Source organism: Carcharhinus amblyrhynchos, chromosome 26, assembly GCF_965287045.1.
Source record: "Carcharhinus amblyrhynchos chromosome 26, sCarAmb.v2.hapA, whole genome shotgun sequence".
In the NCBI taxonomy this organism is placed as follows: domain Eukaryota; kingdom Metazoa; phylum Chordata; class Chondrichthyes; order Carcharhiniformes; family Carcharhinidae; genus Carcharhinus; species Carcharhinus amblyrhynchos.
In genome coordinates, this window is record NC_137349.1 from 5497583 (window position 1) to 5525041 (window position 27459).

At 45.3% G+C, this 27459-nt stretch overlaps 1 protein-coding gene across 2 annotated transcripts in view; it reads left to right on the top strand.

Annotated features, from left to right (window-relative positions):
• Window positions 1-27459, top strand: part of LOC145358517 (ephrin-A5-like) — a 354063-nt gene that overhangs the window by 297573 nt on the left and 29031 nt on the right. For both annotated transcript variants that reach the window (XM_080212639.1, XM_080212640.1), the window contains exon 2: window positions 1266-1558. In XM_080212639.1, coding sequence (XP_080068765.1) covers window positions 1266-1558 — 293 coding nt within the window. The remainder of the gene's footprint in view (window positions 1-1265; window positions 1559-27459) is intronic.

Sequence of the window (27459 nt, forward strand, 5' to 3'; positions counted from 1 at the left end):
ACCCAGCATAAAAGCAAATTACTGCGGATGCTGGAATCCAAAACCAAAAGAGAAAATGCTAGAAAATCTCAGCAGGTCTGGCAGTGTCTGTAAGGAGAGAAAAGAGCTGACGTTTCAAGTCCAGACGACCCTTTATCAAAGCTTTGTTTATTGGACTGTGGGAGGAAACCAGAGCACCCGAAGGAAACCACGGGGAGAACGGGCAGGTTCTGCACAGGGAGTGACCCAAGCGAACCCAGGTCCCTATCGTTGTGAGGCAGCAATGCTAACCACTGTGCCACCATGTGGCTATAATGCTTTCATGATATTCAGATGTTCCAAAAATCTTCAAAGCCAGTTAAGCGGGTTTTTTTCAGTATAGTCACTTGGCAGCCAATTTGCACACTCCAGAGACCCACAGATAGCAATGTGGTAATGTTGTTATCTGTTTCAATGATGTTGGATGGTTGATGAATATTAGCTTTGGGACAACTCTCCAGCTCTGCGCCAAAGTCATGCCATATGGGACCTTATTGGGTCTCAGTTTTGACAGTGTGGCACTCCCTCAGTACTGCACTGGGAGATGTACTGCCAGGGGATCTTTCGCACTTGAGACTCTGGAGTGGGAATTGTGCACATGACAGTCTGAGTGCGAGGCAAGAATATAACCCACTGAACTTGGCCCAACGCTATTCGGTAGAGATTTGGGTCAAATTATGTGATTTGATTTGATTTCATTTATTATTGTCACATGTATTAACATACAGTGAAAAGTATTGTTTCTTGCGCGCTAAATAGACAAAACATACTGTTCATAGAGAAGGAAACGAGAGAGTGCAGAATGTAGTGTTACAGTTAAAGCTAGGGTGTAGAGAAAGATCGACTTAATGCAAGATAGGTCCATTCAAAAGTCTGATGGCAGCTGGGAAGAAGCTGTTATTGAGTCAGTTGGTACGTGACCTCAGACTTTTGAATCTTTTTCCCGATGGAAGAAGGTGGAAGAGAGAATGTCCGGGGTGCGTAGGGTCCTTAATTATGCTGGCTGCTTTGCCGAGGCAGTGGGAAGTGTAGACAGAGTCGATGTATGGGAGGTTGGTTTGTGTGATGGATTGGGCTACATTCACGACCTTTATAATTCCTTGCGGTCTTTGGCAGAGTAGGAGCCATACCAAGCTGTAATATGGGAGGTCTGAAAGACGCCATATCCTCGCAGCTTTATTTTTTTTTTAGTTGTGCAGCTTTTCATTCAATTTGTTCTGGTTCTGAATTGTCTTTCTGAATTTTAGGTTTCACAGAGGGGACTACACAGTGGATGTCTGCATCAACGACTACCTTGACATCTACTGCCCTCACTACGATGACTCCGTTCCCGAGGAGAAGACAGAGAGCTACATTCTTTACATGGTGAATTTTGATGGCTACAGAAGCTGTGACCACAAGGACAATGGCTTCAAACGCTGGGAATGCAATAGGCCGCGCACACCAAACGGCCCACTGAAGTTCTCCGAGAAGTTCCAGCTCTTCACGCCGTTTTCACTGGGCTTTGAGTTTCGACCCGGGAACGAGTATTATTATATATGTGAGTACTCACCAAAAATACACCACACGAGGTGGATGCGCCTCCTTTGCTTCGCGTCATCGGTCGTGGGTCAGACACAGTAAACCATAAACTGGTAAAATAAAAGGGCTCATTACTGAGTTCAGGGAGGGCATCTGCAAGCAATTAGGCAGCATGGCGGCACAGTGGTTAGCACTGCTGCCTCACAGAGCCAGGGACCCGGGTTCGATTCCAGCCTCGGGTGGTTCTGTGTGTGGAGACTGCACATTCTCCCTGTGTCCGTGCAGGTTTCACCCAGCTGTTCCAGTCTCCTCCCCCAGGCCAAAGATGTGCACGTTGGGTTGATTGGCCAAGAAATGTAGGTTAGGCATAAGGGAATTGGGCAGAGGGTGTGCTCTATCGAAGAGTCAGTGCAGACTCGATGGGCTGAATGGCCTCCTTCTGCAGTGTAGAGATTCTATGATGATTCAAAAGTATAAATAAGGCCAGGAATACTCTTGGGGTAATGTAGCAGAAGCAAAAATTCTGAAATAATTTCGGAGGAAGCTGGAGGCGAGTAGGCTTACAGGTTCTGAGAAATGTTGAGGGAGTTGGGAATTGTAATCCACAATTAGTTTGGTGGTGAATTGGGAAGAGATTCAGCGGATGGATTTGAAATAAGTTTTTGTTGATAATTTCTCAACCTTTGGAGGTGTGGTAGATAGTGAGGAGGGGTGTCATAGTTTACAGAGAGACTTGGACAAGTTGCAGAGCTGGGCCGAGAGGTGGCGGATGGAGTTTAATGCGGAAAAGTGTGAGGTAATTCACTTTGGCAGGAATAACAGATGTGTAGAGTATAGGGCTAACGGTAGGACTCTGAATAGTGTGAATGAACAGAGGGATCTAGGTGTATGTGTACATAGATCCCTGAAAGTTGGGAATCAAGTAGATAAGGTTGTTAGGAAGGCATACAGTGTCTTGGCGTTTATTGGTAGGGGGATTGAATTTAGGAGCCGCAGCGTCATGTTGCAACTGTACAAAACTCTGGTGCGGCCGCACTTGGAGTATTGTGTGCAGTTCTGGTCCCCACATTATAGGAAGGATGTGGAGGCATTGGAGAGGGTGCAGAGGAGGTTTACCAGGATGTTGCCTGGTATGGAGGGGAGGTCCTATGAGGAGAGACTGAGGGATTTGAGGTTGTTTTCGTTAGAAAGAAGGAGGCTAAGAGGGGACCTTATTGAAACATATAAGATGATTAGAGGTGTAGATAGGGTGGACAGTGATAGCCTTTTTCCTCGGATGGAGAAAGCTAGCATGAGGGGGCATAGCTTTAAATTAAGGGGTGGTAGTTATAGGACGGATGTCAGAGGTAGGTTCTTTACCCAGAGGGTGGTGAGGGATTGGAATGCCCTGCCTGCTGCAGTTGTAGATGCGCCTGGTTTGGGGGCGTTTAAGAGATCCGTGGATAGGTTTATGGATGGAAAGGGATTGGTTTAGGTTAGAGGGTCATTGCTTTTTAATTGGTCGGCGCAACATCGTGGGCCGAAGGGCCTGTTCTGCGCTGTGATGTTCTATGTTCTATGTTCTTTTCCTATATTGTGATGTTTTTGCACTGATTTATACCCTCTCCAGAGTGTGGTTCATTAACCATGAACCCTCCACTGCCATTTTACTCAAACCACCTTCCGGTGTGGGTTGAGTGCTGGTAGGTTACTGCACTATGTGTGGGAGGGTGATAGAGGGGTGTAAGTGACAGTCACTCCCTGGTTTCTGACCTCCTGCTAGACCATCCATCTTGTGTGCACGTTGAGTAAGTTAATTTTGTTTTATTTATTTGTGGAACATGGATGTCACTGGCTGGTCACTATTTATTGTCCATCCCTAGTTGCCCAAGGGCAGTTGAGTGTTCACCACATTGCTGTGGCTTTGGAGTCACATGTAAACCAGACCAGGTAAGGATGGCAGATTTCCTTCCCTAAAGGAGATCAGTGAACCAGATGGGTTTTTCCAACAATTGACAATGGTTCCATGATCATCAGTAATTCCAAATCTTTATTTTAATTGAATTCAAATTCAACAATCTGCAGTGGAGGGATTCGAGCCCAGGTCCCCAGAACATTAGTTGAGTTTCAGATTAATAGTCTAGCGATAATAACACTGGGCCATCACCTTCCCCATGGGTTGTGCTGAGTTCCAGCATGTCTTCTTCCATCGCTTAGACGAATACCTTTCCCAAAACATCTAGGTGCACTCAATGGATCACTTTAAGCAGGGTACTGGAGAACCAGCTGGGCCTATAGATCTGTAACCACAGCATGAGAGATAAGGAGGGAGAGGTAGACAGAATGAGGACAAAATGGGAGTCCAGGGCCTTATTCATTCAGTAGGGGATGTTTCCATTTGTGAGGCAGTTTCTAGGCTTTGTTTAAAGTGAGACAATGCATTGTAAATGGAACTGCACAGTTCCTCTAACTGCCTTTTAAATCTCGCAGAAGGCAGGCAGCCACGTTGCTATAAATCTATAGCAAAACTAAGCTTGAGAACCCAAATAAATAAAAAGATAAGAGACTTTCTTGCCTACAGGCTGAAAGGTTGATCAAATAAAACAATTAAAGAGCGCGAATCCATGTATTCATTCGATTTTCCAGATACACTGGTAATAATTACTATTGATTATCCTCTCTCTTCTCATTAGTAATCCAGGAATGTTTCAAAAGCTCATTTGGCTGGGTCCAAACCAGTTCTATCATTAAAGGAACTTGCTGGTGTGGTTAATCTTGGAATTTGTTAGCGGTTCTCTTGAAACCATTGTGCTTACATTAACTGAAAGCTTTCTGTAGATGAATAATTTGAACTGGTTTGCCAAATGCTGCCAGGTCATTTTCAGATTAATGCTCTGTTACAGAAGCTTCTGTCCCTGCTCTGGGCAGATCAACCTATCAAGGCAGATACCTCATAGAACAAAGAAAAGTACGGCACAGGAACAAGCCCTTTGGCCCTCCAAGTCTGCACCGATCATGATGCCTGCCTAAACTAAAATTGTATGCACTTAAGGAGTCCTTATCCTTCCATTCCCATCCTATTCGTGTATTTGTCTAGTAAATGCCACTTTCGTACCTCAGTCAATCAAATTCCTCAATCATTTGGGTCTCCCGGTTGTGAGAACTGAGAAACAGGTGGGATGGCGGTGGGGAGTGGGGGCTATGGGGGGGGTGTAGGTGTGGATGGGGAATAACACAGGGAGAAGGAGAAAGGCAGAAGGAATGAGCAGAGGCATGAGGAGAGGCAGAGGGTCTTGAGTTGGAAAGGGAGAGGGAAGTGAAGGAGGGGGAGTTTATGAGGATTGGGAGGGAGAGGGCTGACTGGGGGAAGTGGAGGAGGACTTTAGTGGGGAATGGGGAATAAGGCAGCGGATGAAGGAGTTGAGGGGGAGGGAAGAATGTGGATGGAATTAAAGAAGAGGAAGGGTGGTTTGGGACAGAGTGTGAGGGTGAGGAGAAAACTGAGGGGGGGTGGAGCTAGGTAGATGGTATGGGACAATGGGAAGAAGTGAAGAGGTCAATGGGATATGGAGGGAGAACTGCCAAGACAGTTCACTCATTTCAATCTCCACAGTGTCTGATAATTATTGATTCCACTCAAAAGACAATATTCTTTCCCGACTTTACTGATTTCAGTTGTGGAAAGTAAAGATTTAAAATTAACCGAGGTTATGAATTCCAAAGTGAACATACTCCATCTTTATTTTCCCTCCTCACCCTGTTGCCATTCGTCGGTTTCCATTAGTGACAGAGACTAGGATCCGAGGGCACAGTCTCAGAGTAAATACCCTTTAGAACCGAGATGAGAAGGAATTTCTTCAGCCAGAGGGTGGTGAATCTGTGGAATTCATTGCCACAGAAGGCTGTGGGGACTTGTTCATTGAGCATATTTAAGACAAAAATAGATAGGTTCTTGATTGGTAAGGTTTTGGAGAAAAGGGGGAGAATGGTGTTGAGAAACATCAGCCATGATCGAATGGCAGAGCAGATTCGATGGGATGAATGGTCTAATTGCCCTCCTATATTTTATGGATGTATGATCATAGGGTGTCTTCCTCCCTCTGCTATTTTCATATTGGAAGCGGATGGCTTTGCTAATCATGGAATCCCTACAGTACAGGAGGAGGCCATTTGACCCATCAAGTCTGTACTGATCACAATCCAACCCAGTCCCTATTACCATAACGCCATGGATTTACCCTGCTAATCCCCCTGACACTAAGGGGCAAGTTATCAACCTAACCTGCAAATCTTTGGACTGTGGGAGGAAACCGGAGCACCCGGAGGAAACCCACACAGACACGAGGAGAACGTGCAAACTCCACACAGACAGTGACCCGAGGCTGGAATTGAACCTGAGACCTTTGTGCTGTGACGCAGCAGTACTAACCACTGTGTCACTGTGCCACCCATATGATGGTTTCTTTCTCCTGGAAATGCTCACAGGAGCATCCAGTGGAATAATCTTTCATCCCTGGGGAGTCCAGGAGAAGCCTGAAGGGCTGACAACTTGAGCATGACAACCCTCTCCCCCACTGCAGCCTCCAGCCTCTGAATGTGTCCTAGAAGCCAAATTCTGGGCAGAAAGGGAGAGGGAGACATCATATCAGGATCACCCTACACATAATGATATTGTGGAACAGTGATATCACGAGGTGTGACTGAATGGAAGGATTCCTTAATTGAAGCACTTACCGTCATTCAGTGAAGTTCCTGACTTAGTTCAGTGGTAACTTGATTGCCTAAAGGCAATCTTCATGTCAATGCTTCTGTCTTTGTGGTTAATCCAATCTTAGGCACGCACTTTTGGGTTTCAGATGTTGTCATCTGTGCCATTAGTTGCAGCACCAGCTATCAGCTAGAAATTTAAGTATTGTCATAACACACACAAGGCCTGATAATTAAAGTGAGGAGTCAGGGCTTGTCAAAATGCTACAACAGAAGTACAATATCACATCAGATTTTTTTAGAGTGGTAATCTTGCATTCACGAGGGCAAGCACTTATTGCTATAGTGATGCAAAATAATGCAGATATTTGAATTGTAGATTTCAGTCTGAACAACTCATGGTATAAACTTCAGGGACATTCTTGTATATTAAATTGTCATGTTAAAAGAAGGCTGCATTGAGTTAACTGAGGTATCTGCTGGAATTGATCTTGTTCTCCTATTCTAGAGAGGAACAGTGAAGGAACATAAAGGTTCTCAGTGCTCTTATCCATCAATAACTGGTGGGGTACAAATGGAGATACAGAGGGGGAAATGACAGGATTAGACCCAAACTGTAGTGCCATTATTGATTGAATGTCTTTCCACTTTGGCTCACAGGTGAAGAGTACCCACTTGTGTAAGGCCCAGGGATGTTCCTAGTCTAAAGAGTTGCAGTTCCACAACAGAGGACAACACCGCCAGTTGGAGAGGGGAAGGATGAGGGGACATACACACACAATACACCATGCATGCACTATATAACACAGACACACAGACATCATGGGTGGCAGGGTGACACAGTGGTTAGCATTGCTGCCTCACAGTGCCAAAGACCCATGTACGATTCCAGCCTTGGGTGTCTGTTTGTGCAGAGTCTGCACATTCCCCTTGTGTCTGCGTGCCTTTCCTCCGATGCTCCGGTTTCCTCCCATATTCCAAAGATGTGGATTTGTCATGCTAAATTGCCCTTTAATAAACTTACACTGCACTCCCTCTATAGCAAAACATCCTTCCTCAACTAGCAACTCTAAGAATTTAAAATAAGTTAGTAAATCTGGAATAAATTCTAGCCTCATTAAAAATGACCAAAGCTGTCTGGCTCATTCATTAGGGAAGGGAATCTGATGTACTCTCCCAGTCTGGCCGATATCTGATTGTTGACTCTGAGATGCCACTTTGCGATTGACAGTTCATCACCACTTGCTCCAGGGCAATAGGGGTGCAGTGTAAGTAGTGATGATTAATACCTGAAAGTGTTAACAGAAAAGGTATCCTGGCCTTGCTCGCAGCTGTTTCCTGGAGCAGATGGGGGCAGCACAGTGGCGCAGTGATTAGCGCTGTTGCCTCACAGGGCCAGGGACCCGGGTTCAATTCTGGCCTCGGGTCATTGTCTGTGTGGAGTTTGCACATTCTCCCCGTATCTGCGTGGGTTTCCTCTGGGTGCTCCGATTTCCTCCCACAGTACAAAGATGTGAGAGTTAGGTTGATTGGCCATGCTAAATTGACCCTATTGTCAGTGGATTAGCAGGGTAAATATGTGGGCTCACGGGAATAGGGCCTGGGTGGGATTGTGATCGATGCAGACTTGATGGGCCGATGGGCCTCCTTCTGCACTGGAGAGATTCTATGATCCCTGGAAACTCTAGAATCATTCTGGAGGCTTGGCAATTCAGGTTGGGGTTTTCTAGCCTTCTGACCCCAAAATTCACAGCTTAAAAGAGCAAGTAGGTCAACTTACCCACAAAAAATAGACTGTAAGTAAATCAGAAGAGAAAAAATAAAATGTAGTGTGCCCATAAAAATGTTAAAAACAATGATAAGACAATGGCAGCCAGCCAGAAACTGACAATGCAATAAAATTCTTTGTTTGGATTTGGGGAATTCATGAAAATCCTCACGTTAAGTGTCAAAATTAGCATTCGGGTCAGGTTGAACTTGAGAAATTACATCTTATTTGGCTTCCATGAAAGTTTCATTAGAACAAGGCTGCAAGGAAGAGAAATATCCGTCCTTTTTCCTCCAGAAACCAAATTCCATTAACCTCGAATGCCCAGAGCTATGCTGGTTTTCTGAAAGTAGTTGCCAACGTTAACATTTTGTGTCTTTGTTAACTGTTCTCCATTGAGGTAAACTGTTGTTTTATTATTATTGCACTTGACTTCGTAATGTTGAAAAAAAATCTCTTTATGGGCAGCACGGTGGCATAATGGTTAGCACTGCTGCCTCACAGTGCCAGGGACCTGGGTTCAATTCTGACCGTGGATGACTGTGTGGAGTTTGCACATTCTCCCCGTGTCTGCACGGGTTTTCTCTGGGTGCTCCAGTTTCCTCCCACAGTCCAAAAATGTGCAGGTTAGGTTGATGGGCCATGATAAATTGTCCCTTTGTGTCAGGGGGATCTTCCCTTAGCGTACAGCTTCTTTCACTCCCAGAATGAAACACACACTTACCCGTGGAACCATTTTTGAGGAAATTGGTGGAAAGATTTAAGGAACTTTGGACAGGATATCCTGGCCCCTTCCAAATGAGAGGTTACAGGAATGGGACCTAGGTGGGATTGTTTTCGGTGCAGGCCCAATGAGCCAAATGGCCTCATTTACTGTAGATATTATGGTTGAATGCCAAACTATTGCCGAGACTTTTCCGCATTGTCACAATGATGCTTCCTGCAGCTGATGTGGCGATCCATTCCAACCCCCATTGACTTTGTCAGGACCGGAAAATCCCGCCAGTGGAAGGAGCCAGGATATCCTTCCCAGTGTTCCTCATTCTTCCACCAAACTCCTCAAAAGTGGTTCCTCGGGTAACTGTACATTTCAGTCTGGAACTGACTTGTGCTGTTCATTGCAGGAAGATCTCAGGATCAGTACAGAGTTGGCTGATCCGAGGTGAGCGGTGTGTTACGGGAATGACAACCAGCATTCGTAAAGAGTTAGAGCTTAGAAGGAAACTGAAGGCATGTCTGCCAGTAATGGAATAATTATAATCAGGGATCATAGAATTAGTGTGCAGAATGAGGCCACTCAGTGGCTGATGTCTGTGCAGGATGGGCAAGCTTCCAGGATTGGAACAGTGCAGTGATAAGGATCGGATTCAACTAACTAAGTATGCCCAAAAAATGGGGGAAAATCTCTTATTTTCTCACCCATGAACAACAACAATCTGCATTTCTATAGCATCTCTCGCACAGTAAAATATCAGAAGCCATATTAAGACTGTCACACAAGGTTGGAACTGATCTCCAGCACTCTGTGCTTCACAGAATTTCCTGGGGGATTCACGCCAGTTAGGGAGGGGTGGGACCTAATCTCACCCAAGAGGCTAGCATTGGCATGCTGAACAGCCACTGCGCATGTGCCAATCTGTCAGTAGGGAGATCAGCACACGCGCACTGGCCATTTCCCCCATCCCCCACCATCACTGGCCTCCATATTATCAGCCTCCCAATGTCTTTACCAATGCCCCCAACCCGATCACTGGCTTCCCCAACACCCACCAGCCTGACCTCCCCAGGCCAGCCCCAACAGCCCACCATCCCAACGTTGGCCAGTCCTGATTGCCCCTCTCCCTCTCTCCTTCCACTACTGATCTGCCCCAGCCCCTCAAGTCCCATCCCCTTGGCACTGATTGTTGCCTGGTGGGCAGTGCCAGAGTGCCAGGTCAGCAGTGCCTAGCTGGTACTGCCCAAGTGGCACTCCCTACTGCCAGCTGCTCGGGGTGGATCTTAATGCCCTCCATCCCCACCAGTGAGGCCACCACACAAGGTCCCTGTTGATGGGGATCAGCTTTAATCCCTGCTGGTGGGATCCTCGCCCCATGGTGGGGTGGGTGGAACATTCGTGATCCTGGACAATTCTGGCCAGGGCTCATTGGTGGCATTCTTGAATTTAAACACTGTAATCAGCCTGACACTGATTTCCGGCGCAAGGCTGATTATCTTTAAAAAAATGGCCTGCCAAATCATAGATTCATAGAATCCCTACAGTGCAGAAGGAGGCCATTCGGCCCACTGAGTCTGCACTGATCACAATCTCACCCAGGCCCTAACCCCATGTATTTACCCTGCTAGTACCCCTGACATTAAGGGGAAATTTAGCATGGCCAATCCACTTAACCTGCACATCTTTGGACTGTGGAAGGAAACTGGAGCACCCGAAGGAAACCCACACAGACACGGGGAGAATGTGCAAACTCCACACAGACAGTGGCCCAAGCTGGGAATCAAACCCGGGTCCCTGGCGCTGTTGGGCACCGTGCTGCCCAATTGCCCAAAATTGCGATTGGTTGAACATCAGTCGCGAATCCTGCCATAGGCTCCCTGCTGACATTTCCTGGCCCGCTGCGCTACTCCAGCGGCACAACAGACTGGGGAAAGCGGGCCTCACCTCTGAAATTCAGCTCTTTCTCTCATGTTTAGACCAAGGCTGTAATAAGGTCTGGAGCCCAGTTGCCCTGATGGAACCCAAATTGAACACTGGCAAGCAAGTTATTAAAGAAAAGTAAAATTTATTTGTCCGTCACAAGTAAGCTTACATTAACACAGCAATGAAGTTACTGTGAAATTCCCCAGTGTACCTGTTCAGGTGCACCTAGGGAGAATTTAGCATGCCCAATGCACCTAACCAGCACGTCTTTCAGACTGTGGGAGGAAACCCGCCCAGACATGGGGAGAATGTGCAGTGTGCACACAGATAGTGGCCCAAGCCAGGATTTGAACCCGGGTCCCTGGCGCTGTGAGACAGCAGCGCTAACCACCGTGCTGCTGGGCAATTGCTGGGTAAGTGCAGCTCGAAAGCACCCCCGGGGGGCAACTTCCCTGATAACTGAGAGGGGACTGATGGGACGGTGATTGGCCAGATTGGATTTACTCTGTTTTCTGTGGATGGGCCATCCTGGGCCATTTTCCATGCCATTCGGCAGCTGCCAGCCTGTAGCCGTGGTAAGCCGGCTTGGCTCAGGGACAAATTAGAGGCTAGAAATGAGGCACTTTGAGTTTGTCATCACTGGACATCACCAGTGATGTTGAATTCTTCTCGGTTGGTTATAAATTCCCAAGAAGTGGGAAAGCCATATTGGAAAATCACCAGCTGCGGAGAGAGAAGGGAAACCTCCATGCTGACAGAGTTGGATTTATCTATGGCCGATCCTGCCTTCTCTTTAATAAAGTCAGCCTGTCACACCTTCTTCTCTGAATGCTTGAAATGCAATCCCACAATGGCCTGTCGATGATAACGATAGCTTAAATACCTCTGTCATATGCCTCAGGTGAGGAACATGATCCCCGACCCCACAGTGCGCCGACGATAAGTATTCCACTGTTTACCTTAAGCGGCATTCCGACTAGCTGTCTGCTAGTGTTACAATGAATGCTCTTCATAAATAACATGTGATTCATTGTGTTCCTTGTCTTCTGACATTGTTAAGAACAAGATATATACAATCGTCTTCAGGGAGTTTATTGAAGGGGCTTGAATAGAGAGCAGAGTGGAAAATGAGCCAAGCTTACTAACTGCCCTTTAAAAAGCAAATCCCGGTTTCCTACACAGCCAGCCAGGGTTGGACATTATATTTTCAGCAATAAATTCCCTGCCTAGTTTGTAGCCCGGTGATTTATTTCAATGCCTCTTCCTCGCTTACGTAAAACTCTTGAAGAACATCTCAAAAACAGTCGTGTTCGAGTAGCACAGTGCCACAGTGGTTAGCACCGCTGCCTTACAGTGCCAGGGAGCCGGGTTCAATTTCAGCTTTGGGTCACTGTCTGTGTCAAGTTTGCACATTCCCCCCGTGTCTTCGTGGGTTTCTTTCAGATGCTCCAGTTTTAAAGATGTGTGGGTTAGGTGCATTGGCCATGCTAAACTCTCCATCAGTGTACCCGAACAGGCGCCAGAGTGTGGCGACTAGGGGATTTTCATAGTAACTTCATTGCACTGTTAATGTAAGACTACTTGTGACTAATAAATAAATAAATAACTATAAAATAAACTGTCTGAGCAGAGGCTGCACCTTCTCCCTGTGTCTGCATGGGTTTCCTCCGGGTGTCCGGTTTCCACCAGGTGCTCAAGTTTCATCCCACAGTCAGAAAGACGTGCTGGTTAGATGCATTGGCCATGCTAAATTCTCCGTTAGTATACCCGAACAGGTGCCAGAGTGTGGCGACTAGGGGATTTTCACAGCAATTTCATTGCACTGTTAATGTAAGACCACTTATGCCTAATAAATAAATAAAAAAACTATAAAATAAACTGTGCAGAGTCTGCACCTTCTTCCTGAGCCTGCGTGGGTTTTCTCCGAGTGCTCCAGTTTCCTCCCACAGTCTGAATGACATGCTAGTTAGGTGCATTGGCCATGCTAAATTACGCCTCAGTGTACCCAAACAGATGCCAGAGTGTGGCGACTAGGGGATTTTCACATTGCAGTGTTAATGTAAGCCTACATTGTGACACTAATAAGTAAACTTTAAACTCTGAAATGGAGAGAATATTCCTGTCCCATCCATTCCAAATCAAATGATTACAAATCTTTCAGTCATCAACATTTAATTTTAAAGTCACATAGCTGATTAACTTTAGGGAATGGTGGAATTACTCTTAGTGGGAAGGATGATGTATGACCCATTGCCACAATCTGGTCATTCCTTATCTTTCACTCAGAGAGTATCTGATCGCTGCATCCATTCTCTGTGTGGATTCGGTTGACTGCTGCCCATTGTCATTGAGGGAGACTGATTCCAGGGAATTCTGCTATTGAGTTAATGCTGGGGTTTTGTTTTCTTAATTTTACAAAGCCTGCCACAATTCCATCCGTCTGGATGATGGGCTGATACCAGCTGTCTTTAAGCTAATGGCAGGTATGAGGGAGACGATGGCCTAGTGGTATTATCACTAGACTATTAATCCAGAAAATCAGCTAATATCCTGAGGACCTGGATTCAAATCCCACCACGGCGGATGATGGAATTTGATTGAATGCAATAAAAAGTTTCTGGAACTAAAAATCTACTGATGGCTATGACGCTAATGTCGATTGGTTCACTAATGCCCTTTAGGGAAGGAAATCTGCTATCCTTACCTGGTCTGGTCTACATGTGCATCCAGACCCTCAGCAATGTGGTTGATTTTCAACTGCCCTCTGAAATGTTCTGCCGAACCACTCAATAAGAACAACTAGGGATGGAAAATAAATGCTGTCCAGTGACTCCCGTGTTCCACAAATGAATAAAACATGACTTTAAGTGAAGAAAAAACAAAGAAAATTGCAGCACAGGGACAGGGCCTTCAGCTCTCCAAGCCTGCACCGACCATGCTGCCCAACTTAACTAAATCCCCCCTATCATTCCAGGGAACATATCCCCCTATTCATGTACTTGTCAAGACACCCTTTAAAAGTCACCACGTCCCCTGGCAACGGGTTCCAGGCACCCAACACCCTCTGTGTAAAAAATACGCCTCGTACATCTTCTTTAAACCTTGTCCCTCACACCTTAAATCTGTTCTGCCCCCCCCTCCCCCAAAGTAATTTACTCTTCCACTCTGGGAAAAAACTTCTGACTATCCATTCTGTCCATGCCTCTCATAATCTTATAGACTTCTATCAGGTCTCCCCTCAACCTCCGTCACTCCAGTGAGAACAAACCGAGTTTCTCCAACCTCTCCTCGTAGCTAATGCCCTCCATACCAGGTCACATCCTGATAAATCTTTTCTGTATCCTCTCCAAACCCTCCATATCCTTCTGGTAATGTGGCGATCAGATTTGAACACTATATTCCAAGTGCGGCCTCACTAAGGTTCTATAAAGTTGCAATATGACTTGCCAATTTTTAACCTCATGCCCCAGCCAGTGAAGGCAAGCATGCCGTATGCCTTCTTGACTACCTCCTCCTCCTGTGTTGCCACTTCCAGTGACCTGTTTACCTGTACACCCAGCTCCCTTTGCCTATCAATACTCTGCCATTTACTGTATATTTCCTATCTATATTAGACCTTCCAAAATGCATTACTCCACGTTTGTCCAGATTAAATTCCATCTGCCATTTCTCCGTCTAAGTTTCCAATCGATCTATGTCCTGCTGTATCCTCTGATGGTCCTCATCACTATCCACAAATCCACCAAGTTTAGTGTCATCCGCAAGTGCTGCCCTGATAGGTTTTTTAAATTCTTTACACATGCAGAGGTCAGTTTTGCTCAAGTCTTTTCCCATCTCATGGAGAAAGCTGGCTTCAGGGCAACCTGAGACAGCAGCCTCCTAGACATGCCACAGACATTGTCCTGGTGGTGTTGTTCAGTGGCAGATCCACAACGTAGCTCTGATTCACTGCCAGTAGAAGTGTCAACATCTCAGTTAAAGTGGAAGGTCAGGTAAGTTGGAAAGCTGCGATACCCTCAAGCTAATGACAAACCTCTCTCCCTCTCCTCCCCCCTCCACAACTTTGGTGATCTTAATTGGAACAAAAAGAAACTGTACGAGAATGTTAACTGCTCAAAGCTGTCCCATGCTAATGCCAGGAGGATGTGATAAAGCAAAGGTCAGCCTAAACCCTTTCATTTTCTTTCAGCTTCTAAGTCATCTGCAGCTGATTGAAATTTGAAAAGGTTTTGTCAAATTATCTGCCCTCTTTAACTCCTCGATTTGATATGTCTACTTATTGCCAAATTTTCTAATTTAAATGGCTCCCTTCAATGCAGATGAGTTATTGAAATTTCAGCCCTGTTATCATTGTGGTTCCATATTGAGGGTTATTGACTCAAGTCCTTCTCTTAAATATTGTGATTTACTCATACTCAGTTTCTGCTGTAGTAATAATTAGATTGACTACAGAGACTCCACTCATCTGACTGTGTGGAGTCTGCACATTCTCCCCATGTCTGCGTGGAATTCTGTCAGGTGCTCCGGTTTCCTCCCACAGTCCAATGATGTGCGGGTTTGGTTGATTGACCATGCTAAAGGGGATTAGCAGGGTAAATACATAGACTTACGGGGATAGGCCCTGGGTGGGATTGTTGTTGGTGTAGACTGGATGGGCTGAATAGCCTCCTTCTGCACTATAGGGTTTCAATGATTCTATGACACTCATGTAGTTGTAAAGGTGGCATCTGTTGTTATGTTTTCTCACCTGGGCACAGTCCTGGCACTGGCCATCACACATGATGGCACTGCTGAGACCAAAATGTTGCCAGCCTTCTAATTGGCTGGCAGTTCCTGGAGGCGGGCCCTCATCCTTTAAAGGGACAAGAGCTCTGATGGTGACTGATTGCTGATTAGTTGCCGGATGGTCCAAATTGCAGCAGGGGTTCCCCAAATGGCCAAGGTGGGGTTGCCTCAGCCTTGAAGGCCCAGCATCAGAGCAGCTGCCACAGTGACCCATTTCAGCTTTGGAGTTCACAAGTCCACTTCCCTTCAGTGGCCAGTAGCCTTCACCCAAAGTTCTTCAATATGGTGGCGTAGTGGTTAGCACTGCTGTCTCACTGCGCCAAGGATCCAGGTTCAATTCCGGCCTCAGATCCCCGTCTGTGTGGAGTCTGCACATTCTCCTCGTGTCTGTGTGGGTTTCCTCCAGGTGCTCCGGTTTCCTCCCACATTCCAAAGATGGGTTAGATCATGCTAAACAAAGCTAAATTATCCCTTAGTGTCAGGGAATTAGCAGGGTGAATACATGGGGTTATGAGTTTAGGGCCTGGGTGGGATTGTTGTTGTTGCAGTCTCAATGGGCAGAATGGTTTCCTTCTGCACTGTACAGATTCTATGATTCTAGGATGGCTTTTAGAACAGGAATGCCTAACTCTCAATCCCAGTCCTGATCCAAATTTCCTGAACTCTGATTTTGAACTAATCTTTCCCACCCAGTGCCCACCATAATAAGTTTTTAAGAAAAACTGGCTTACCCGTGAAAATCCTCTCTGTAAAATGGCCATAGAATCATAGAAGTTTACACCGTGGAAACAGGCCCTTCGGCCCAACTTGTCCATGCCGCCCAGTTTTTATCACTAAGCTAATCCCAATTGCCCACACTTGGCCCATATCCCTCTATATAAATTACCCACGTGAACGCCCCAACTATTGCCTCTAGCAATTCATTCCAGGTACTGACCACTCACCAAGTGAAAAAATTGCCCCTTCTGACCCTTTGTATCTCTCCCCTCTCACCTTAAACCTATGCCCTCTAGTTTTAGACTCCCCTACCTTTGGGAAAAAGGTGTTGACTATCTACTTTATCTGCGCTCTCATTATTTTGTGGACCTCTATAAGATCACCCCTAAGCTTCCTACACTCCGGGGAAACAAGTCCCAGTCGAGAGGGAAATGGTAGGAAGTAAGAGGCGTCTTGTTCTTTGCTGTCACCTTCCTGACTGGCAGTGCTCCAACCTATCCTCCACTTCTTTCCTCCACTACCCAGCTCCTGGTCCCCATAGTGCTGCTGTCCCCCTGCACTTGGGTCCTGTCTCAGGAATGTATTATCCAGTATTCTTCACATGGCGTACAGGGAGAAACTAATTCTGTTTCAGCTGAAATATCCAAATGTCACTGTTTAATAAATCAACATTTCATATTCCAGTGAAAAGATAAACAGACCTCTTACCTTTCTAGAAATGAGATTTTAAGCTGTGGTGTAATGATCCAGAATGTTTTATTTAGCAATTACTTGCAAAAGATGCATTCATTAACAAGATCCGGAAAATCAACAGGCACATAGATTGCCCCTTATGATTTGTTGATATCTCCTCCTAACCAGGCAACTAATGTGTCTGTGTAATTATAGAAGCATGCAGCACAGAGGGGGGTGCTATTCGGTCCATCGTATTAGTCCTTTGAACATGCAATCTAATTAGCCCCATTCCCTTCCCCTCTCCTCATAACCCTACAAATTGGCTATCAATATTAGCCAATTGAGGCCATTTGTCAGGATCCTGGTTGCTCCACTTATCTATATTAACTTGTCTGACTAACAGAAAGAAAATAGTCCAAAAGCAACCATGCACCACAGTTTCTAACCCTTAGTCAATTCTGTATTCATATTGTCACTGCCGCTTTTTTACCTTGGTTCCAATTTTGCTACTAAATCTAATACCATAATGCCTTGTGAAAGTCTATATCAACAACACCAACTGTGCTGCCCTTCATCCATCCTTCCTGTTACCTTGTACAAAAATCACATCAATTTGATCAAAGCATGATTCCAAAGATATGCAGGTTAGGAGGATTGGTCGTGATAAATTGCCTCGTGTCCAAAGATTTGTAGGCTATGGGAATTAGCCATGGGAAATGTGTGGGGTTATGGGGATAGGGCGGGGAAGGGGACGTGGGTAAGATACTCTGTCAGAGAGTTAGTGCAGACTCGATGAGCCAAATGGTCACTTCTGCTTCTGATTCAATGAAACACTTCTGTGTGCTGGATTTTCCTTCACTGCTCCATGCTTGCCCAACTGGCTGCTAATTTTCTCCCATTACCATTGTTTCTGAAAACCCCAGTGTACACAATGTTAAACTGACTGGCTTCTAATTGGCAACTTTATCCTCTTCTTCTTCTGGCAAGGACATTTGCAAAGCCCTCATTTCCATGGCAATACCCCTTTTCTGAGGAGGATTGGAAGATCGTGGTCTGCAGGTACAATTTGTACTCATACTCCTCTTGGAGGGGGTTCAATTCCAGCCTCAGATCACTGTCTGTGTGGAGTTTGCACATTCTCCCTATGTCTGCGTGAGTTTCCTCCAGGTGCTCTGGTTTCCTCCCACAGTCCAAAGATGTGCAGATTAGGCAGATTGGCCATGCCAAATTGCCTCTTAGTGTCCCAAGATGTATAGGTTAGGGGGTTAGCAGGGCAAATGGGTTTACAGAGATAGGACAGAGGCTGGGCCTGGGTGTGATGTTCTGTCTGAGAGTCAGTGCAGTCTTGATGGGCTGAATGGCTTCACCCTGCATTGTAGGGATTCTATGATTCTATAACACAACACATATGATAAAAATAAACCATGTCAGGTTTGTCATCTTTGAAAATCCACCTCATATTGTGAGACATGGTTACTGGTTTAGGAGTCCAGAAGCTAATGTTTCAAAGACAAGGATTTAAATCCCATTTAAGTAGCTGATGTAATATAAATTCAATTCATTCAGAAATGTGAAAAAAACTATTCTCAGTAATGGTGACCATTAAGCTGCCCAATTGTTTTAAAATCTATTTGGTTCATTGGTGTCCTTCGTGGGAGGAAATGTGCTCTCTTCATTTCGTCTGGTCTACATGTGACTCCAGACCGACAGCAATGGCTTAAGTCTAAACTGCCTTCTGCTGCCCAGTGGATTCGCAATGAGCCCCACCATTCCTATTTTTATAGCTAATATGTCCTCAGAAGATTCCCATTTATGTTAGCTGCTAATCCAATCTCCTGCTTCCCACACTTCCCACTTCCTTGGAAAAGCAGCCAACGTAATCAAGGACCACACACACCCCGGGCATTCTCTCTTCCACCTTCTTCCATCTGGAAAAAGATAAAACAGTCTGAGGACACGTACCAACCGACTCAAGAGCAGCTTCTTCCCTGCTGCCGTCAGACTTTTGAGTGGACTTACCTCACAATAAGTTGATCTCTCTCAGAATTCCAAAGATTCATAACTCTTTGAGAGAAGATCCCTTATCTCAGTCCTGACTGGCTGACCCCCTATTCGGAGACTGTGACTTCATGTTCTAGACATGCCAATCGAGGAGATGTCCACCCAACATCCACTTTTTAAAAAGTTAAATCATGGGACGTATGACCAGGCTAGCATTTATTGCCCATCTCTGATTGCCCTTGAGAAGGCGGTAGTGAGCTGCTTCCCTGCTGCCATCAGACTTTTGAATGGACCTACCTCACATTAAGTTGATCTTTCTCTGCACCCTAGCTATGACTGTAACATTACATTCTGCACCCTGTCCTTTCCTTCTGTATGTACGGTATGTTTTGTAAGTATAGTGCACAAGAAATACTACTTTTCACTGTATACTAATACAATAATAAATCCAATCAAGGGGAGAGATACAAAAGTGTCCAGAGGGGTAATTTTTTCACACAGAGGGTGGTATGGTGAGTGTCTGGAATGAGGTGCCAGAGGTAGTATTAGAGGCGGCTACAATTTTGTCTTTTAAAAAATATTTAGACAGTTATGTGGGTACGATGGGTATAGAGCGATATGGGCCAAATGCGGGCAATTGGGATTAGCTTAGGGGTTTAAGAAAAAGGGTGGCATGGACAAGTTAGGCCAAAGGTCCTGTTTCCATGCTGTAAACCTCTAAGTGGATTTATTCAAACAAAAAAATCAAATACTTTTTTACCCCCTTCATTTCCTTTATCACTTGTCCTCTATACATTTTATATTCAGCCTCATCCTCCTGCTCCAAATTTTGTGCCCTGAAAGGATACTAGCACAGAGGGGTTCCATTGGATTGGTCCATGATAATTCCTGGTGAAGTACAGCTGTGGTTTGCTGTTGTCTTCAGCCTGATACCCTTTGGACTATCCAAACTGGCATTTTCTCCTTCAATTTTCTCTCAACACCTTTCCCATCCAGTGTACTCTGACTTTGATTGTCCATCCTTACCCCCTTGTGGGAATATACCAGACTGCATGTGAACTATCTCTTTTTAAGGCTGCCTTTTGCTCCATTACTGTTCTGTCTCCTGTCTTTGACTCCAACTTAACTCTCCCCATGGTAGCACAGTGGTGGGTCACTATCTGTGTGCAGGGTCAGTATGTTCTCCCCATGTCTGTATGGCTTTCCTCCAGTTGCCTCCCACAGTCTGAAAGATGTGCTGGTTAGGTGCATTGGCCATGCTAAATTCTCCCTCAGTGTACTGGAACATACGCTGTAGTGCGGCAACTAGGGGATCTTCACAGTAACTTCATTGCAGTGTCAATGTAAGCCTACTTGTGACAAAAATGAATAAAATTTAAGACTTCAATTTGCTGAAATTAATCCGTGAGAATGAGGTGAAATCTGCCTTGTTAAACTCTGCGGAGATTGACTTACACTGGTAGGTCATGTAAGAAAGCTTATAAAAAGAAATGCAAATATCTCTTTGGGTTTGTCATCATGGAAAACCTACATTTTCATTCCTTGGAAACAATGGTTCAAAATGTGATTTGTCTGCAAAATGTTAATGAGTGCCAATGAAAATGCTCAGGCAACATCAGAGTCAAACAGCCTAAGTGGAACCCCCCCGACACTCGACAACTTATTAAAACACTGGATCTTTTGTTGCCCAACCTGCCAACAAACAAAGATTATTCTGAGGCAAAAACACTTCTCTTTTCGAAAGAGATTGTGTCTTGATGTCTGCTGCCTCTATTATTGATGTCCTATTCATATGCAAATTGCTCGTCCCATTTGGTTTTAGCCACTGGTTGTTGTAGATATCAGAATACCCACATCAATGAGTGTATTCTGAGAATCAAAATTCTCTCCTGTAGGAGGGACATTTCATCTTTAAATGTGGTGAATCTGGAGGAAAAAAAATGAGATCGTTTGTCATTGACTGAGCTTGTGTTTTTATTGGGTGAAGTGGTTCAATGAGACAGCCCAAGATAAATGGGAATGTGGGATAAGAGATAGTGACTGAGGCAGTCAGAACCTCAACCAATCCAATTTTCCTACATTAACATCTTAAAGATGAAATGTTCCTTCACAAGTAGGCGTTCGACGCTCTTGGAATTTCATTATCCAGAGTACTTGTTCCAATCTCTTCTGGAGCTCACTTTCAGGTCTGCACCGGCTTTTGAGAAAGGCCTGATTCGATGGCTGCTTTGCATATAAATCCGAACATCAGTAAAGTGAGGGACAAACTTTCAAATGTGCTTCTGCAAAGAAAAAGGTCCTTCCCATTTGGTGCATAGCGCTCGAACGAGCGAGAGTTGCTGTTCAAGCAAAAATCAAGGAATAGAATGGAGGGTTTTCCATTTTCCATGGGGTGGCACAGTGGTTAGCACTGCTGCCTCATAGCGCCGGGGGTCCGGGTTCGATTCTCAGCTTGGGCCACAGTCTGTGTGGAGTTTGCACGTTCTCCCTGTGTCTGCGTGGGTTTCCTCTGGGTTCTCCGGTTTCCTCACACAGGCCAAAGATTTGTGGATTAAGTGGAATGGCCATGATAAGTTGTTCATTAGTGTCTGGGGGATAAATACATGAGGTTGCAGGAATAGGGCCTGGGTAGGATCATTGCCAGTGCAGGCTCGATGGGCTGAATGGCCTCCTTCAGCACTGTAGGGATTCTATGATTCAAAGATTCTATGATTCTAACAAATAATGCAGCAAAAATAAAGTTATGTATTTTGTTACTGAGGTTGTTTTTTATTTCCCCCCTCCACTTGTCTTGGGAGTTTACTTCCAGGGTTGCTGACTGCCCTCCAGTGCCTCCTCAGAGTGACTATCCTGGTAGGCGTTGTCGGGCTGATTCCGGGGATGGTGGGACTGATGTATGAGGAGAGATTGACTAGGTTAGGATTGTTTTCACTGGAATTCTGACGAATAAGAAGGGGATCCCATATAAAATTCTAACAGGACCAGACAGGGTAGATGCAGGAAGGATGTTCCCGGTGGTGGGAGAATCCAGAACCAGGAGCCACAGTCTGAGGATTCAGGGTAGACCATTTAGGACGGAGATGAGACATTTCTTCACCCAAAGAGTGGTGAGCCTGTGGAATTCAATACCACAGGAAGTAATTGATGCCAAAACATTGAATGTATTCAAGAGGCAGCTGGATATAGCACTTGGGGTGAATGGGATCTAAGATTATGGGGAGAAAGGAGGATTAGGCTGGTGAGTTGGACGTTTAGCCATGATCGTGATGAAAGGCAGAGCAGGCACAAAGGGCCAAATAGTCTCCTCCTACTCCTATCATCAATGCTTCTATGTCAATGTTAATCATTGCTGAACCTGGTTCGATGTTTATTTTATCCCCCATGTGTACATTCGCATGCACGCACAACATACACATTCAAACATACACATGATGGCCTGGATTCTCCGATCTCGCTTGCCCTGCTGCCAGCGAGAGCGAGGAATTTAGCGCTCAGACAGAACTCCATTCACTGCAGCGAGACTGGAGAATCCCAGCCATAGGCGAGGTAGGGAACAACAGCCACGGGCAAGGTCTGAGAATTCCTGTCCACGTATATACATATGTACATAAACACACACACATGCATACGTGTGCACACATACATATGAAAGCACACACACAGATACACACCAAGAAATGTTTATTTATTAATGACACAAGTAGGCTCACATTAACACTGCAATGAAGTTACTGTGAGAATCCCCTAGTCGCCACACTCTGGCACCTGTTTGGGTACATTGAGGGAGAATTTAGCACCTAACCAGCACGTCTTTCAGACTGTGGGAGAAAACTGGAGCATCTGAAGGAAACCCATGCAGACACGGGGAGAACGTGCAGTCTCCACACAGATGGTGATCCGAGCCGGGAATCGAGCCCGAGTCCCTGGCGCAGTGGGGCAGCAGTGCTGACCACTGTGCCATCATGCAGCCCCAACAAACACGTGTACCCAAGCACAGACTTAAATATACAACACAACCCCCCCTCCCCACACCCCCCGTTCTTTAGCCCAGCGACACTGGAGCAAATTGTGGCTCTGCATTGCAACCAACTTGGCGTAACTCAACACAGACCGGAGACCGAAGCTGGTGCCTCTCTGCTCTGTATGGTTCGCCAATGAAGCCATGGAGGGGAACTTGGCCGAACCTCCCACTTCAGTAACAGTGAGAAACGCAGCTGTCAAAGGGTTAAGACGTGATGTGACAATCGAAAACGTGACAAAGGTTTCTTACTACTTGGAAATAATTATCTTTGATAATGAATGACATCTTATGCCACACAGCGCAGACAGTCACTCGGCTCCAGTGCAGGCAGTCAGACCAGGCGTGCACTGGGGACCCTGCGTTAATTCTGAAGCATAACACAGATCAAGTTTTACGAGGAGTCAACAGTTTGGACTGGATCACTGGCCCAATAGTCAATTAACTGACAGGAATGTCGACAGTCAATTATGTCTAATAGCACTTTGTTACATTAAAATGACTCTAAAGTTGCCAAATACACACTATAGTGTTGTATATTTTGAACTAGACGGCATAAAGAATATTTAAAGTACTAATATTGCACTGCTCAGTGAAAATATCTATCTGGAGTAATTAGTCTTGATGAACATCTTTTTGCATTATAAATCCAGCTGTCACCTTGCTAGCTCTTGTTTCTTCCTCATGATTTATGAATCCTGGGGTTAGTTTTCTCTGAAGGCTGCATACTCAATAAAACAGTCTCAGGACCTTTCTTCTTAAATTTGCAACTGTTTATTAAATTAATGAAACCGGAGACTCTGTTTGGTTTTCACCATGGCAACGCATTTTATCCCCCCCCCCCAACTCAATTTTAATGCCCTCTGACTCTCTGAAGCAAATCAGAGCCCATTCCTCACCTTAATCGTGGGGCCCATTAAGGGATACCAATTACTGCCTGCTTCTTATTTCTGTCACAGGCAAACAATGGTGATGTCCAAATCTTGCTGGGGACTGCAATTTTTGCCAGCTGTTACATCCAGGGACCTTGACAGTCACATACTAATACTCTGCACATGTCTGTGTGGAGTTTGCACGTTCTCCCCTGTGTCTGCGTGAGTTTCCTCCGGGTGCTCTGGTTTCTTCCCACACAAACCTAAGTTTAGGTTTATTTATTAGTGTTACAAGTAGGCTGACATTAACACTGCAATGAAGCTACTGTGCTAGCTGGATGAGTACTTGGCATGTCATACTATCCATGGCTATGGGCCAAGTGATGGCAAGTGGGATTAGGTGAGCCGATCTGGGCCTTTCATGCGTCGGTGCAGACACGATGGGTCTTCTGCACTGTAGTATTTTGGGATTATACCCAAGTTGCCACATTGTGGCACCTGTAATGGTACAGTGACACTGAACTTAGTGTGGCCAATGCACCTAACCAGTGTGTCATTTGAACTGTGTAAGGAAACCGGAACACCCGGAGGAAACTCACGCAGACACGGGGAGAACATGCAGAGTCTGCTCAGACAGTGATCCGAGCCAGGAATCGAACCCGAGTCCCTGGCGCTGTGAGCAGCAGTACTAACCACTGGGCCACTGTGCCAATCCTGATATGCGGGTTAGGTTGATTGATTTGGTTTAATTTATTATTGTCGCGTGAATTAACATACAATGAAAAGTATTGTTTCTTGCGCGCGATATAGTCAAAATATACTGTTCATGGAGAAGGAAAGGAGAGGGTGCAGAATGTAGTGTTACAATCATAGCTAGTATGTAGAGAAAGATCAACTTAATGCAAGCTAAGTCCATTCAAAAGTCTGATAGCAGTAGGGAAGAAGCTGTTCTTGAGTCGGTTGGTACGTGACCTCAGACTTTTGTATCTTTTCCCAATGGAAGAGGGTGGAAGAGAGAATGTCCAGTGTGTGTGGGGTCCTTAATTATGCTGGCTGCTTTGCCGAGGCAGCAGGAATTGTAGACAGAGTCAATGGATGGGGGGCTGGTTTGTGTGATGGATTGGGCTACATTCATGAATTTTTGTAATTTCTTGGTTATGCCAAATTGGTCATGCCGAATTGATCTTTAGTGTTGGGGGAATTTAGCAAGGTAAATAAATTGAGTTATAGGGATAGGGCATAGGTGGGATTGTTGACGGTGCAGGCTCTTTCTGCACTGTCGGGATTGTACAAATGTCCACAAGCAGAGGAAGAGTAGGGGCACTTTTAGCCTGAGGGGACGCAGATTGAAATTGTTGGGATTAATTCATGCCCGTCAAAAAATCGGCGTGACAGTTTGCACTACCGTGGATATCAGATTTCAAATGTGCTCACAACACTCGAGCCAAGAGAGTTCCCTGTCACTAAAAAAGACATTAAGCAAATGCAGATTTCTGGAACTACAAGCAATTTGACTTGAATTGTGCAAATAACTTAATGCCAAGCTTAATATGACAAAGTGCCTTGCCTCATTCAGTCAGGATGATCATGTGCAATTTATTAGCAGATAAGTTAGTGAGCCTTTGTAATCTTGTTTGCTGAGAAAATGAATGTTAATGCGTGGTAATGGGCCCACATTACTAATACAAGCCATAGTGCCACAGTTCAATAACTACATCTTAACCCTCACTACTAATGGTCATGTTACTCCAGCATGCCTGGCTATGTGTTCGGGGAGGGGGGAGGTGCAGGGGTGCTGATTAAAACCAGGGTCTTGCTGCTCTGTGCTTTAATGAGCTGCCTATCCCCTCTTCCAGCTCAAGACACTCAGCTAGTTATTATTATAAGAATAATTCATTGACAAAGCGACATTCAGATTACGTTTTAATCATCGAGTTTGCAAACCGAACCAGTTGGGAGCTGCCCCTATTCGGTGAGAAACGGCAAATGAGGGAGCATAGGGGTTGCCATTATTAAGAAGATGTTAGGCATGAGGAAAAGAATGAGAAAGATGAGGGTGGCGTGGTGGCACAGATTGGCACTGCTGCCTCACAGTGCCAGGGACCCAGGTTAAGTTCCCAGGTGACTGTCTGTGTGGACTTTGCATGATCTACTTATGTCTGTGTGGGTTTCCTCCAGGTGATCCAGTTTCATCCCACACTCCAAAGATTTGCAGATTAGGTAAATTGCCCCTTAGTTGTCCCAAGATGTGTAGGTTAGATGGGCTGCAATTGTGTAGGGTTACAGGGATAGCACGGGGAGAGGGCCTGAATGGAATACTGTGTCTGAGAGTCAGTGCAGACTCGATAGCCTCTTCTGTAGCGTTTCTATGATTCTAAAGATCATGAAAAGCATTTATCTTTTCTTTTCCATTCTGTGTTGTTTGTGACAATCTGTTTATAATGAATGGGTTTTGCCTTTGTGATCTGCAAGCTTCAGTTTCTCCCCATGATCTCAGAGCCGGCACCACAGCTAACCCTGCCCAAAATCCTATCAACAAGCACAACAACAACTGGCATTTATATAGCGCATTTTAATGCAGTAAAGCATCCCAAGGTGCTTCACAGGAGCAGCATCAGACAAAATTTGACATCAGGCCACGTAAGGTGATAAGACAGATGACCAAAAGCTTGGCCAAAGAAGGGGGTTTTAAGGAGAGTCTTAAAGAAATGGGGAGGGCATTTAATTACGGAGGGAATTCTGCATCATCTCATCACCTTCTGTTGGTTTCTTGTCCTCTCAATACTTTTGGGGGTGGCATGGTGGCACACTAGTTAGCACTGCTGTCTCACAGCACCAGGGACCCGGGTTCAACTTTTGGCTTTGGTGACTGTCCATATGGAGTTTGCACATTTTTCTCATGTTTCCTCCAGGTGTTCCGGTTTCCTCCCACAGTCCAAAAATGTGCTGGTTCGGCTGATTGGCCATGCCAAAATTGACCCTTAGTGTCAGGGGGACTTGCTAGGGTAAATGCACGGGGTTATGGGGATAAGGCCTGGGTGGGATTGTGGTCTGTGCAGACTCGATGGGCCGAATGGCCTCCTTCTGCACCGTAGGGTTTGTGTGTTTACAAATCCCATCCTTGGTTTTCCTTCCTCCATTCGCCCCCCACTAAGCCCACATCAATGGAGTTGTTAATGGCCAAGTATTGAAGAGGCAAATGGATTGTTCGTCTGCAACTTAATATACAAAAATATGCAACAATCTGGCATAAAAGATTCATTACCAGTGATAACGCTATTTTAAATGTTTTATTGACACATGTTCCTGTGCTTTGTAATAAAATAACAGCTGCTGGCAGAAGCACACTTTATATGAATCTTTGTTAACTGCTATTTAATATCTCATTTTGCGTCAATATCTTTGATATAAATTTGTTCCGGTGTTTTGGGGAAAATTAATCAAAATTTAAAGGCAATATGAATGAACCTGAACTTGGTGCTGAACGATACAGATTGTGAATCAAATGGAACAGCAGAGATAAGTCATTTGACCCAACAGATCTGTGCCAGTGTTTATGCTCCACGTGACCCCCCCCCTTTCACATTAGTTTATCTAACCCTTTCTTACTCTATTCCTTTCTCCCTCATGCACTTCCTCTTAAATGCGTCTGTGCTATTTGCTTCAATCACTTCATGCGGAAACATCAGAAAAAGGGGGCAGAAATCGATAATTCAGCTCTTCAAGTCTGTTCTGCCGTTTAGTAAGATCATGGCTGATC